Source organism: Falco peregrinus, chromosome 12 (assembly GCF_023634155.1).
Source record: "Falco peregrinus isolate bFalPer1 chromosome 12, bFalPer1.pri, whole genome shotgun sequence".
Classification (NCBI taxonomy): domain Eukaryota; kingdom Metazoa; phylum Chordata; class Aves; order Falconiformes; family Falconidae; genus Falco; species Falco peregrinus.
This window is the reverse complement of record NC_073732.1, coordinates 14825413-14839467: the sequence shown is the minus strand read 5'-3', so window position 1 is coordinate 14839467 and position 14055 is coordinate 14825413. Positions and strand designations below refer to the sequence as shown.

The 14055-nt window shown below is 39.5% G+C and overlaps 1 protein-coding gene across 2 annotated transcripts in view; it reads right to left on the bottom strand.

The window, feature by feature from the left end:
- The window catches only part of CPB1 (carboxypeptidase B1), a 66784-nt gene that overhangs the window by 9672 nt on the left and 43057 nt on the right, over positions 1 to 14055 (bottom strand). The window contains exons 1-9 of one of the 2 annotated variants that reach the window (XM_005237724.3): positions 11496 to 11602; positions 11314 to 11389; positions 9549 to 9673; positions 7012 to 7111; positions 4999 to 5100; positions 3591 to 3692; positions 1189 to 1299; positions 1000 to 1090; positions 45 to 247 (exon numbers count right to left, since the gene is read on the bottom strand). In XM_005237724.3, coding sequence (XP_005237781.1) covers positions 45 to 247; positions 1000 to 1090; positions 1189 to 1299; positions 3591 to 3692; positions 4999 to 5100; positions 7012 to 7111; positions 9549 to 9673; positions 11314 to 11389; positions 11496 to 11566 — 981 coding nt within the window. In that variant the 5' untranslated portion in view covers positions 11567 to 11602. Of the gene's footprint in view, positions 1 to 44; positions 248 to 999; positions 1091 to 1188; positions 1300 to 3590; positions 3693 to 4998; positions 5101 to 7011; positions 7112 to 9548; positions 9674 to 11313; positions 11390 to 11495; positions 11603 to 14055 lie in introns of those variants that run through there. The other variant, XM_055817401.1, reaches the window with a different exon arrangement.

Here is a 14055-nt window from a genome sequence, read left to right as displayed (position 1 = left end):
TTTACTTATTCTTTTCATTATGTCAAAATGACAAAAAGACTTACCAGTTCCTCGTAATTCGATGGTAATTTGTAATTATATGAATAAGGAAACAGTAGCAGCTGGGAATAGGAGTGAACTGTCAAGTATGCCTTGATTGTAGAAAGATGTTCACGAATAAAATCAGCCAAAGCCTTGGTCTCCTTTTCAGACTCAGGTGCAGAGCCACAGTAGGTGGAATCACAGGGGTTTTTTGAGGCCCCAACAGCTGGGAAGAAAGGTGAATTTAGTTAGTATTTAATGAAAAAAGTTGGTTGTTAGGAGAGTCATGTTAAACTGCTTTTGTAGATAAGCCTTGGAAATCGTAGTGACACACATGCTGTATCAGAGAAGAGAATGTTTTATTGCATAGTTAAAACACTGGGCAACATGACATAGCATTAAATAAATATGCCCTCTGCAGTGTGCATAGTTGGAAGAACGTGAGTATTGATGTAAAGTCCTATGTTATGTGACTTGGGATACCGATTTGCTTCAGTACTTCACAGCCTGCTCCTTGCGTATCTCCTCTGTTTCTAGGATGCTTCCAGGAAACAGCCAAGTGGAAACCACTCGAGAGACCCCTCTCCCCATAGTGAAACCAACCAAAAGGAAACTCTTTTGGCTTCTTTTCTGAACTCAAAGAAGTGTGTGTGTGTGTATATATATGTGTATACATCTGTGTAAGTGTATATAAGTATAAGTGTATATAAGTATATATAAGTGTATATGTGTGTATATACATGCATGTATGTGTGTGTATATATATGTTCATAGAAGTAGCCATACCAATGACACTAGTCTGTTTTTTGCCCAAAACAGCTCCAAGAATTGAACACCAGCTACTCCACAATGCTATACTGGCGGTCTTGACTCAAGCTTGAGCTGGACCAACCATCAGGTAGGGAAAATCCATAATTAAGTGTTTTGGCTATTACATGTCTGTATGATCACTTATAGATACTGTTAGGAGACACTTACTGCACCAGCCAGCATTAAAATTCCTGTTGGGATCTGTACCAATGCAACGCCTACCAGCATTTTTAGAACGTGTCTTTCTCCACATGCGGTCCTGAAATAGAATGGTGAAACATAGATCAAAACTAAGAGAAAGATCTAACGGTTGGCTTTTCCAGCAATACTCTTCTTGAGAAAGAAGAACGTACTTACATTTGTCCAAGTGTAAACATAACCATCAATGTTAAAAACAGGCAAAACATAGAAGTCCAATCTGTTGAGAAGTGTGGTCATGACAGGATCTTTTCCATAGGTCTCAACAGCCTAGTTGGAGAAAAGTAGAAAAAGCTGATGATGCCTTCAGAGATCTGTATCTCCAGTGTGTATTTAAAGGCCTGGGTCTGGATCAGGAATTAGTGAATGGGGTGGGCAAAGTCATCCAGGTCACTCCATCACATGAGATGACAGCTTTGTGAAATTACATATACTTAGACAACTCACAGTGACCCAAACCACATTGCTGTTTGTTAGAAAGTCATCTCATTCTGGTAGATATTATATGTTGAAGCAATGTTGATTTTGAAGAGGATAATAAATCACTGAAAAGAGATTTCCATCAACTAGCTTCTTGTTTACAGAGAGCAAAGTTCCTGTCCATATGTTCTCCCTACATTCTGTCACCTTAAAGGTTTGGGTTTAATTTATGCAAGAAGGAAAAATCATTATATTATTCCCATTTTTTAAATTTGTTTTTCAGAGAAATGTCATCAATGACCGATTATAGACAATAGTTCCAAAATACATCCTTACACATTTCCAGTCGTAATGCTGTGGACGCACATATTCATAGGGAGGCAGATTTTCCCCTGCACTTTTCCAGACATATATATTGAATAACAGACATAAGAACTGCTTCCATAAACCTGTATATCCTGATTGTTCATAGCCTGGCAGTTTGTATGTTTGTTCACAGATACGTATCAGTGTCAAGGGAGCATGCAACGATCATGGGAATTTGCTCTAAGTATGTTGCAGCCATGCTTCCTTTACATGGACGTAAAGGATAACACAGGGAGCAATGCAATGGAGAAAGGCATCTTTTGTCCTGTAACTAGCAAGTGGGAAGGTTGTGTTTAGAATCTAGAAGAGCAGTTTCAGATCACTAGAACTTACTGTTTCCTGTTTTTTTGTTGGGTTTTTTTTTTATGCTTGGGTTGTTCTGTTGTTGTTTTTTTTTTTTTTTTTTTTTTTTTTTTATTGAGATACATATAACAATCCATGTTGCTTGTGTTTTTCTCTAGTTTTGCTTTTCTTTTATGTCTAGAAGCAATCCCAGGTGAACCGCTGATGACACTTAGAGGACTATGCTTTTAAAACACTTCTGCCTGTCCACACTTGGATCTATTGAGCAGAGCCACTGCTGGTGTCAGGTATACCCATGAGTTAAGTGACCAGACAGTGAAAATGACAGCTGTAGTGACGTGAATTGCTAAGAGAAAAATGGTAGCACATACTGTCTGCAGCCTTATTAGGAGATAATGAAATCACATTCCCATTGACTCCACTGAGATGTCACTTTCAATTTCCCCTCCTTCCTATGCAAAACCACATGGCTGTCTGATAAAACAGATTATACTTGCCACCGATGGCTCTGCCAGCATGGCTCACTCACATACTTTGGCTTTACTTGGGTTTTAAATTCCAGCTGATGCCTCTGGTTTTGTTTTGGTTGGAGTTTTTTGCTGTTGTTTGGATTTGTTTTGTTTTGTTGATTGTTTTCATCTTCAAGCAGGAATTCTTACAAAATTTGGGATTAAATCAATGAGTCATTCTGCTAAACTGAATGATCTTCCCCTGCTGAGGGGGAATATACCTCTTCTCTGTAGAGAAGACTATGCAGCATTTGATTGGTCCCACCTGCTTTGTATTGATGGTGAGGAGAAGGAAAAGACAAAGGAGATAAAATTGTTTAATTCAAGGCCTAAAGTATCCCAGCTTGAAGTGAAGCTAGTTTTACCTGTGCAGCTCTTTCCTCAATATAGTTTAATGTTTTAGAAACTATTCCATACAATTTGAAGTGGAAGCTCAAAGGGGTGTATATGCATTTCACTCTTCCTGAGTGGAGTTCAGGGAGCTTCATCTATAGTCTTCCTTCTCTCTTGGGTACATTTCCTCTGTGCACTCTGTGCTTAGCTGAGGGTAGGTTCCCACCCTGTCTGTTGTGCCGTTGAATTTCCTTATTCCCTAATCCTTACCACTATGTAAAGGACATGACTATGTTTATAGTGTTACTAGACTTGTTTGCTTATCTCTCACCTTTCTCTGGCTACAGGTGTAAAAAGGAGTTTATAGACTGGTAATAACCTTTGCAGTGGTCAGTCCCTCTTACACGTGCTTTTACATAGTCTTAAGCTGCTGAAAGATTGCAGGTCCAACCACTAAGATCTGGTTTAACTAGTTACACCCTCACCACCTGAGGTGAGAGAAGGAATGTGCAGACAGGTATTTAGAGGTAAAAAAGCAATCTGCAGTGACCTCAGCTTTTGCTGCTCACTAAGATTTTCTTAAACATAGTTGCAAATTGTAAGATTTTTTTTATCATTAAGCTTACTGACTTCTTTCACAAACCACTGGCAGAAAGCAGGGGAGATCCACTCTCTTGCATGGAAACCACAATCCATAAAGATGGCTTTCTTATTTGGATGACTTTTTCCCATCTAGGTAAAAAGACAAGAAAGAAAACAGGTCTTGAACAAAATAATTTGTATTCAGAACAAGTCAGCTTGCTGACCTAACCAGTCAAACTTTATACAAATACAGCATTCCTTGATTAAATGGAAATCTATAGAGTGTTCTCAGCTGTAGCTGACCATGATATTCAAGCTAAAATAACAAACTTCTAATAATTTCATTTTTATTAATGTAGATAAGCTCCCCCCCATCCCCTCCAATTATTTCATTATTCTGCAGTGTTGATTTATTTCCTGTAGTGTTTCTTAAAAGCTGATCTTGTTTGCTTCAATAATGTATTATTGTAAATGCTTATGCAATTTTGGGCACGTAATCTTTATCCTTTTGCCTTTATTTGAGGCATTGTATCTACTATATTTGTAAGACTTATGCTAAAAAAATTGCCAGGGTTTAACCCCAGCCAGCAACTAAGCACCACACAGCCACTTGCTCACTGTCGGCCCCCAGCAGGATGAGGGGGAAGAACTGGAAGGGTAAAAGAGAGAAACCTCATGGGTTTGGATAGGAACAGTTAAATAATTGAAATAATAACAACAACAACAATAATAATATCAAAGAAATAAAACCCAAGAAAGACAAATGATGCAAATGAAAACAGTTGTTCACCATCAACTGACCGATGCCCAGCCAGTCAGCCAGCAACCGTCCCTCAGCCCACTTTCCCCTTAGTTTATTGCTGAACATAATGCCATATGGTACGGAATATCGCTGGGGTCAGCTGCCCTGGCTGTGTCCCCTCCTGCTCCACTGTCAGGGTGGTATGAGGAGCAGAAAAGCCCTTGGCTCTGTGTGTAAGCACTGCTCATCAGGAACTAAAACATCCTGAAACACGAACGCTTCCCAGCACAAATCCAAAACATAGCCCCATACTAGTTACTATGAAGAAAATTAACTCTACCTCAGCCAAAACCGGCATGAAATTACATATAATGAAGATGCAAATTCGTTGCCTATTGCTAGAAAGACTGACATTTATAGATCTTTTCAGAGTAAATGGGTTTACAAACAACAGATGGAAAGAACATAAAGGTCATTCAAATAGCTCTCGGGAGTGTGGTTGAATTTATATGACTGAACTTCGAATAATTCATTATGCCCCTTTTTAGAAAAAAAAACCTTAAAGGTTGAAAAAAATCATAGAAGTAGTGAACAAAATGTATTAGATTTTCTGCAAAATGTATACTATCTTAGCATCGTTGGTGTTTTAATAGATGTCATACTCTTGTGAAGGTTAATAGAGGAAGTCTGTCACAAAGAAATCAAAGCACTTACTTTGAGAAGGTACATTGGCCGTCCTTCATATGTTTCCCCAATTACACTGCGAGAGACAAGGTCTGGGTTCTGAGCAGCAATATCAGCAGTCCAAGCAGCTATCTGTTTAATAAAGAGGTTAAATTTAATGAATCTCTGTTCCTCAGGTCCAGACTAATTGATTCACAGAATTCAAGCCAGAATGGTCCTTCAGGGCATCTAACTTGACCTAATATTTAATACAGTTTGTAGATTTCCAAGAATTATTGAGTGTACCCTCAGCAAATTTGTTGATGACACCAAGCTGTGTGGTATGATTGACACACTGGAGGGAAGTGATGCCATCCAGAGGGATCTGACAGGCTTGAGAGCTGGGCCTGTGCAACCTTCAAGAAGTTCAACAAGGCCATGTGCACACATGGATTGGGACAATCCCAAGCAGAATTACAGGCTGGGCAGAGAATGGATTGAGAGCAGCCCTAAGGAGAAGAACCTAGGGGTATTGGCTGGTGAGAAGCTCAATATGACCTGATAGTTGCACTTGCAAGCCCCGTATCCTGGGCTGCATCAAAAGAAGTGTAACCAGCAGGTCGAGGGAGGTGATTCTCCCCCTCCACTCCGTTGTCATGAGACCCCACCTAGAGTAATGCATTCGGCTCTGGGGCCCCCACCATAAAAAGGACATGGACCTGTTGGAGTAAGTCCAGAGGAGGGGCATGAAGCCATGAAGATGAGGAGAGGGCTGGAACACCTCTCCTATGAAGACAGACTGAGAGCTGGGGTTGTTCAGCCTGGAGAAGAGAAGACTCCAGCAAGACCTGGAGTCACTCCTTAAACTCTCTTAACAAAAACTGATTTTCTTTTTAAGCTACGTAGACCGAGTGTCTTAAACCTTCTACATGTTGTAGTGTTTTTCAGTGTCATGGCTCTTTTATTCAGCATAATTTTTGAATTACTGACAGAAGTGCTGGACAGGGATTTATAGGAACTGTTCACTAATGTCAGATACAAAATAAAGAATATCTCCTTCATTCTATTTAAGGGAAGTAGTAACAGCATTCATTATCCTAATATTGGACCAGATTCCCTTTGTTATAGGGGCCTTCAGGAGCTCACAAAAAAGTTGTCACATCCACACATAAAAGCATTCCATGCCCAAACAGCTATCTATAAACTAAGGAAAAGGCAGGAAACAGCAGACAGATCTAGACAAACTGGCAAGGAAATATTAGAAATAATGGTTGACATTATAGATGATGGTGGGTTTTTGCATGCCAATAACCTCTGCAGAGTCAGAAGAAGTTTTGTTCTTATTTTTAAATAGCCTTGTAAAAGGAGACTTTTTCTTTTTTTCAGAGAGTTCTAATGGAAGAAAATTGATTAGTTCTGTATATGTTCTAAAGATACCACCTGGAGACAAAATACAAATTTTGTTGTTTGCAAATGTAACAGGTGCTTAGTGGGCAATGATCGGCACAAAAATGAGAGTTTTTTGCAAGGAAAGGCATGAAAGGGAGATCGTCATACTTGCAAGTATAAGAACTGTGATGCAATGGATGATAAGGAGCCACTGCAAAGATGTGAAGAGTGACATGGTCAAGATGCTACATGTCAGGAAAAATGAGCATGGCTGTGAAAAAAGTAGGGAGGATTGGAGAGCTTATGGTGGAAGATGAAGGCTAGCATTGGGGCAGGGAATGGTATCAAGATTTTTAGCAGAGAAGGTGGGAGGAGTGAAAAGGAAAGAGCAAATCAGTACTGAAGCATGGCAGCCTGGTCATTGGATTTCTGCTAGTTTCTTTGCAGCACTGTGAGCAGAAGTAGAGGAAATAGGTGTAGGGGGATGGGTTATACAGATTAAGTCAGTAATGAGCAATATAGGAGAAGAGGAAGGAAAGTTTAGAGAAAGAGTTATCATATTGATGGATGGAACAGAAGAGGAAAAAGAAAGAGGGCTAGAAACATATCAGAAGCTGTTTTTACTACAGAGGTTAAGGTACCAAGCTGACAAAGTGGTAAACTTCTAGACTTTACCGTTTCCCAGTTGTTGTACTTTTCATAGCTGTGTCTGGTGGTACGAGCTTTGCTGTCAAACTGGGCATCCAGTGCAGCCTGCAGGTTGTCAATCAAAACTCTGCAAGGCACCAGGAAAAGCGTAAAGAGAAACATACAACTTACTAGCAGGAAAGGAAGCACCAGGTGGACATTTCAGGGTCTTCCTGGAATTAAAGCTGCATGGATTGTGAAGTGAAATGCCGGGGGTGGGGGCTGGTGATGGGGTGGTCTGTTCTATGCATTTGAAAATAAGATATATTAGGTTCCAGTTTCAATGTACTTCCTGCCTCAGCTTTGCCACCAGAATGATCAGGGAGCAATAGATTCCCCCTAACGAGCACCTGCCTACTTACTCCCATACTAACAAACCTCCAGGGTGGCAACAGTTTGGTTTAGGAAGAATGGCAATGCTAAGACAGAGTGCATGCAGAAAATGAGCTCTGGGCTGACCTTGTATTGCCAGGTTGCTTCTGCCTCAATAAGAAAAGGGGCTCTCTCTTGAGCTTATGGCACTGAAGGAGAGTTAAACTGCAGCAAAGTAACAGTCCCATGCAGCAACCCAGCAATGTTCGCCAGATTAAATTCTCTGTCAAACCAAGCTTCCAAATTTTAGGTGTGGTTGGACAACTCTGTTGCAGGTGGCATTATCCATCCTCCAAACTACTTTACTGCATGTGAATAGGGCTATTAAATTAGAACACACAACAGTGAGAAAACACCAGCATCCTGTCTGGAGTGGCTGGATCTCTCCTGTTCACCTTTCCCTGGGGCTGACACAAAGGCACAGCTCATCACTGAGCATGCTCTTGAGGACCTTTTGCTTATATTTTAACCTTGGCTATCAAAAAATGAAATCCTCTTGTTTTTCTTTGTCTTAACATTCTTACAAATCTTACTCATCCAGGATATGTCCTTGATAATTTCTGATTTGGATAGAAGAGTAAGAGGCCTTTTTGTGAGGCACCACCAGCCTTCAGAACAAACAGTGCAAGTGACTACATTGACATGATGTCAGGGCACCATAGCTGCACTTCAAAGGAGTTGTAGCAGCTTGGGTTGTCACAAGGACGCTCCACTCAAGTTTGTCAGGGACGCCTTCCAGACATTCTGGCCTTTGCTGCAATCAAAAGATTTGTGCATGGACCTGAGGGAGTTCATGAGTATTATAGGAAAAACTAAAAACATGTATAGTAACTCCTCCTTTGCCAAAGAGGAAATTCCACTGAAATCGGATTCCTGTGCTGTATGTGGGCTGTGACATTATTGAACACGATTTCTTCTAGAGTGTTTTTAGATTCTGTTCCCCCAGCGGCATCCAAATCAGACATGGTTAACATGAGGCCAGTAAATTTCGGGTTGGATTACCCTTGGATTTAGCAGATCATAAAAGTCATGTGTCATGAGATCTGTGTGGTGTCCAGTGAAGCATTTGATCTGGTGGCAAAAACAATGGGGCTGGAAGACAAAACCTCTGCACTCAGTCAGTTGAACTTGTGAGACTGCGATCAAGTCACAGTGACTTTCAGTGTCTAAGTACATGATGATAGAATATCCATTACACATCAAAGAAGCCTGATAATCAAGCTGGGCTCAGCCAATTTGCAATGCTCAGGTGAAGCTAAAATGAAGACAAACAACCCCACTCCACCCCAGCCCAAAGTCAACTTCTCATTCTCAGTTAATGCTTGCATAGTGACTGGAAGATATGAAGTATAAGCAGCTGCCTGGTCCTGCTTTTTTCTCTCCTCACTATTCCATTAGTGCTATTCACCACACTGTTTCTGTTCCCAGGGATGTGTAATGTGGCAGTGTAATCTGTTCCCTCCACTTACGGGTAGTTGTATTCGGTTGCGGAAACTCAGGGCTTTCTTCTAGGTAATATATTTACAAAATATTTAAGCTAATTACGAGCTTTCTCACTGGAGAAATCCTTGCCATGCATCTGCTGTGCAACTTGAGTAAGCCCAAGGCTGTCCTGGAAATCTCTTCTCCCCACCCCATTGGCCCTTCACCTGATAACTGTCTTCTCTTTGCCACCAGCTGGGCGCTTTGCTCCCCTAGCTATTATTCTGCAGTTAGAGGACTCAGTGGGAAGCCCCTCATGGTGGCCCTTGAAGCTCACCATTTTCTGACTTCAGTTCCCCGATACTATATGCCAACCTGTCTGGTGTACTTTGTGGCTCTTTCTAGACCTTTGCTACATTTCACCTTTAGTGGGAAATCTTTCTCATCCCCTCCATACTCCAGCCTTTGTACTGCAGTGAGCTTCCACCTCTGGGAGGTTCCTGGTAGTAAGCCTTTGCTTCCTGCCTCTTACCTCTGTCAGCATTCCACCCCACACCTTTAATGTGGAGCACCTACAGTCCATTGGAACTGCCTGCCATAGGGAAGCTGAACCCAGCAGAGGAGGGGTGAAGTTTGTGACGGGAGGATCAGTTGACCAATACAAAAAGATCAAACACATTTTCCTCGTATTTAATTTCTTATTCAAAATAAAGTAGTGAGAACAAACTTACCTATATTCTACTCCATTTTCTTTCAAAAGACCTTCAACCTCAAAGGACTTGTCAGCTTCAACTCGGAAATCAACTTGCATTTTTGGCCTTACCAGTGTGACAGAGTCTGGCTGCCAAAAGTCAACCTGAAATAAGGTCGATAAATAAACAAATACATACGTATGGCTGTGATTTTTAGGTGGGTGTATGTGTCATGGTGATATTGATTGTGATTAATATACCAAATTTTGTTCCTATCCTATTACACTGACCTGACTGTGCTTGCTAGAATTATCAACCTAAATTTTAACTGGAAAATGATTAAGAAGATTTTATTAGGCCCTGCAATTTATATGGCAGAATTCTGGAGATGGCAGTGACAGTTTCACAAATGTCAAGTATTCTACAGCGTCTGAATGCATACACTTATGAATATTGTAACTATCCTTACAACTTCTTTCGTTCTTTGTACATATTTCAGTGGAGGCTTCTGTCTCTAAGTGTTAGACAGAGACAGACTCCTGACTCAGTAGCAGAGGGATGCTACATGAATACTTCATGTCAATTAGCTGGGAAAGACTGTTGTCTCTATGAGTACTTTTAAGACTCAGTTCACTGAAGTTGGTACAAGGAACCTGTGCCTTTCAAAGGTGTTTAACTCTGGGTGGACAAACAACAGTGCTATTGCCGTATCACATATTTTTGTTGAAGTCAGCTTCCAAACCTCTGGATTTAGCGCCCTGTTAAAGGCCAATGAAAGCAAAGCTGGTTTGCAAATCTAGTGCCTTTTAAGCCTTTCTTCTCGTGAATGTAAATGAAATTGGGGGCTGATGGGCATATTCAAGAACTACGTGTCTTCAAGTGAGATGACTATTCCAGAATATACTACTATATCAGTCCTAACTGATTCCTTTATATAACAATGGTAGTTCAGGGATCTTTTCTTTACTTAAAAGAAAAAGAAGACAAGCAATCCTTTTATACTACACACTTAAAAGCAAGCATGGTATGTTAGCTTTCTTAATAAGGGTAGCACCATTCCAATAGTATATTCTTCTACAGAATACTGTTCCAGCATGCTATGCTAGCCTGTTGATGATAGTTCTCCACATCTGTACTTCGTTAAAAATACCATCCTTTCATCCTACAGATAATGGTGTCTTTTTCACCAACAGCTATTTTACAACATCAAAGCTGAAGAAAAATATTGAAAACATATTTGCTATCTTTATTGTTTTTCCTTATGTCATTGTGTCATCATATTTCTACATCAAGGTCAGTAAGAAACATGCAGCTTGGTAGGAGAGAAAGGAAGCTTTAAAAGAAAGTCAGAGAAGAAAACATGACATGAGCGACTAGAGGCCAAAGAAAAGTTCAGTTTGTTGGGAGTGTGGAATTTTAGATTTATGTGAGCAAAATGTTTTGCCTACAATGGTAAAAGTTCTTGTAGCTGAAATTTCCATGTTTTATCTAATATATTCTTGAAAGTACCCCACACTGAATACAGCATTTCAGATTAGTTTATTAATAAATTCTGGTAGGCCCTTTGATATTCAGACTGGGTTAACTAGCTTCTAAAAAGGTATCGTAATGTATTTGTATAGCTCTAGCTTTATCACCTTGTCCTGTTCCTTCTGAAGAAACACTACAGCTTAACTTGAATGGAATCAAGATTAGGTCTTTAATTCAGTTGCATGATTTTTTTTTTTTTTAGACACACATTAGTTGAACAAGAGGAAAACCATTCCTTTCAAATACAATAGAGTCCCTTCCCCAAGTTCTTTACCTGCATGTTGCTGGCAAGGGAATTGATGATTTCCACCTGCTCATCATTTTGTGGAATCACACGAAACACCTTCTGCCTGAAAGGGGAAGAGAAAGACGGGGTTTGAAACGGGTAAGTCAATTGGAAGGTTCTGCTCATGCAGAAGAAATTGTGCAAATATGAAACTTGATGTCTGTTCTTACCCATCAAAGGCAAGATTCTGCAGGTGAGCAGAAACAGCTGCAGCACCTATTAGAAGTAAGAGCACCCACATGTTTTTTTTTTTTTTTTAAGGAAACCCCCCCAATGTTTTTAGCTCTTCCGTGCTGCTTTTATAACCTGTTTTGTCCTGCTTTTTATCAGCTATACAGCAGAACAGCTCAGTGATCAACTGATAGATGACCTTGTTTTATTTGCATACCTTTTATAATGTGTGTTTTACTCCACACCTGTGAAAACAGCTGAAAGTCTCAAGGGGGGTGGGCTGGCTGAAGGATCTTGCTACTTGAGTTGCATAAACACTTGACATGAGGAAGTGAATTTAACTTTGTTCTTTTCTGTTGCATGTGAATTTTGATTCATTTTGGGTTTTTTGCACTCATTTGGTTGCTGGATACTTTATTGTTACATTATGTAATGGTAGATGTCTTATCAGATGTTGTTGCAGTATAACTGGTCTTAATGGCACAGTATCGTCTCTCTTGCTGAATTACATGGGGCTGACAAAGCAAGAGGAAACCCAGTCGGCATGTACCAATTATCTTTTATTCCCCAATAGAGAAGTACTGGACTTGTTCTTTCCTCAGTCACTTCACTGAGACTTATGAGTAAGGCAGGTGCCTGCAGAACTAAGAGTGTAGAAATTTCTAGTAGCAGCAGAGTTGTACATATGCTCCACATAATACATTCATTGATTCTTGCATATTCACTAATTCGATCATGTAAGGATCAGAGGTAAATATCTTTAAAGTTAAGCACTACAGTGGGCATTATAAGTAGGCTAAGAAGATCAAATGAAATATAGTCATGCAAAAGCATTTTTTACTTTACCTTTCATGTTTTGCCTAAACTATCTGAGAAATGGTAGTGTGTTTGCATCACTGCACTTGCATCTGTTTAGTTTTCATTAACAAGTACTTGGCATTAAATGTAATATTAATTGTTTATTGATGCTGTGTCCTGAGGTGACTGATGTTTTCAACAGGGAGCCTCTAAATGAATCAGTGTATAAATATATAAAGAATTGAATTTATGAGCTCAGTTCTGTTTTCTGTTGTGCCTAAGTGACCAGACAAATTAAGGGGCTCAGGCACAGATAATCTTGAAGATGTTCTTTGACTCCATGTCTGCTATTTTACAGAAATATATATATATATATATGTGTGTGTGTGTGTGTATCATATAATATGTAAAAAAATATTGGAAAATTAATGTATATTCATCTCAGATTAAATACACAGTTACAGTTTCAAAGTGCAGAAATGTGAATTATCAATGACCATTTTAAGCATGAATGTGGCATTAGACTCTGCACCTGATTTTTTATGAGGTTCTCTGGAGTTAGCTCAGTAAGGCTGTAGCAGCCTTATATACAGAATACCTAGAAATACATTATTAAAATAAAGGTACCAAAAATGCAGCAATTTATACTTAACAATATGACCCATGACGAATATGTTCCTAAAAGGAGACTCCAAAAATGCACTGAGCCTATTTATCCAAAACCGTCTTTGCCAAACCATAGGGTTTGAACTTACTTTACAATTAATGACCTAATTTGTAGCACTGCAGGCTCTTGCCCCGCAATAAACTTACTTTGAGTCACGTCTCCTAAGAAGGATGACAGCAGGAGTTATCCTGACAGAGTGCCAAAACAATACTGCAAAGTCTTCAGAAGTTTTAACTTTACGATGATGAGGTCTACAGTATCAGATAAAATAGTCTGATCCCATGAACACTGCTAAGACAATAACGTGGAGATGATCAAGCCCAGATCTCACAATGAATAAATGATCACAAGAAGTAATCAAACAAATTGCAGATGTCATCATTCCCTGTCGAGCACTGAGAAGCATCTTGGAAATAGTAGACTGCCAGATTTCAATGCTTGAGCTTACTTTTAAGAAATTCTTTGCTTTTTCATGCAGTTGGAGATGATGGGGTTTTTTTATTGTATGTATGTTTTTCTCCAAACAATCACTGACACAGCATTACTGCCATCAACGGCTGAGCTGGCAAGCATTACTGAATACTATAATTTCTAATGACAGTCGTTGCTGTTTCCATCTGTCAGAAAAAAAAACCAATGACCTGGAATCCTACTTAAGTGATTTATTTTACATCTCAGGATTGATGGTTATTCATCAGATTAGCTCATAAACTAGCTCTAAGCATTGTCTTGTTTTTCTAACTGTATAATATAAACGTTTAATATTTGTATGATAAAGGGGTAGCATAAGGATAAATAAAATAGCAAATTAAATTTGGTTAAGCCATCTGTTCTTTTTAGCATCTGATTACAAGCCAAGAGCACATCAGTTGGCCATGGCTGAGTAAACCTAGGCCTTTACTACATGATACTGAGTGCAGAGGCTAGTATTACCTATCTCTTTGAAGAGATTAAGAAGAAAAATTTAATTTTTTTAATCAAAAAAGTAACAAAACCAGCTGAATCTCAAAAGGAGAGTGTGTAGTAATTTCCTTCAGGACATGTATTTTGAGCACAGCTGAGAAAAAGTAGCAGTTATTGTAATTTTGTTGCAG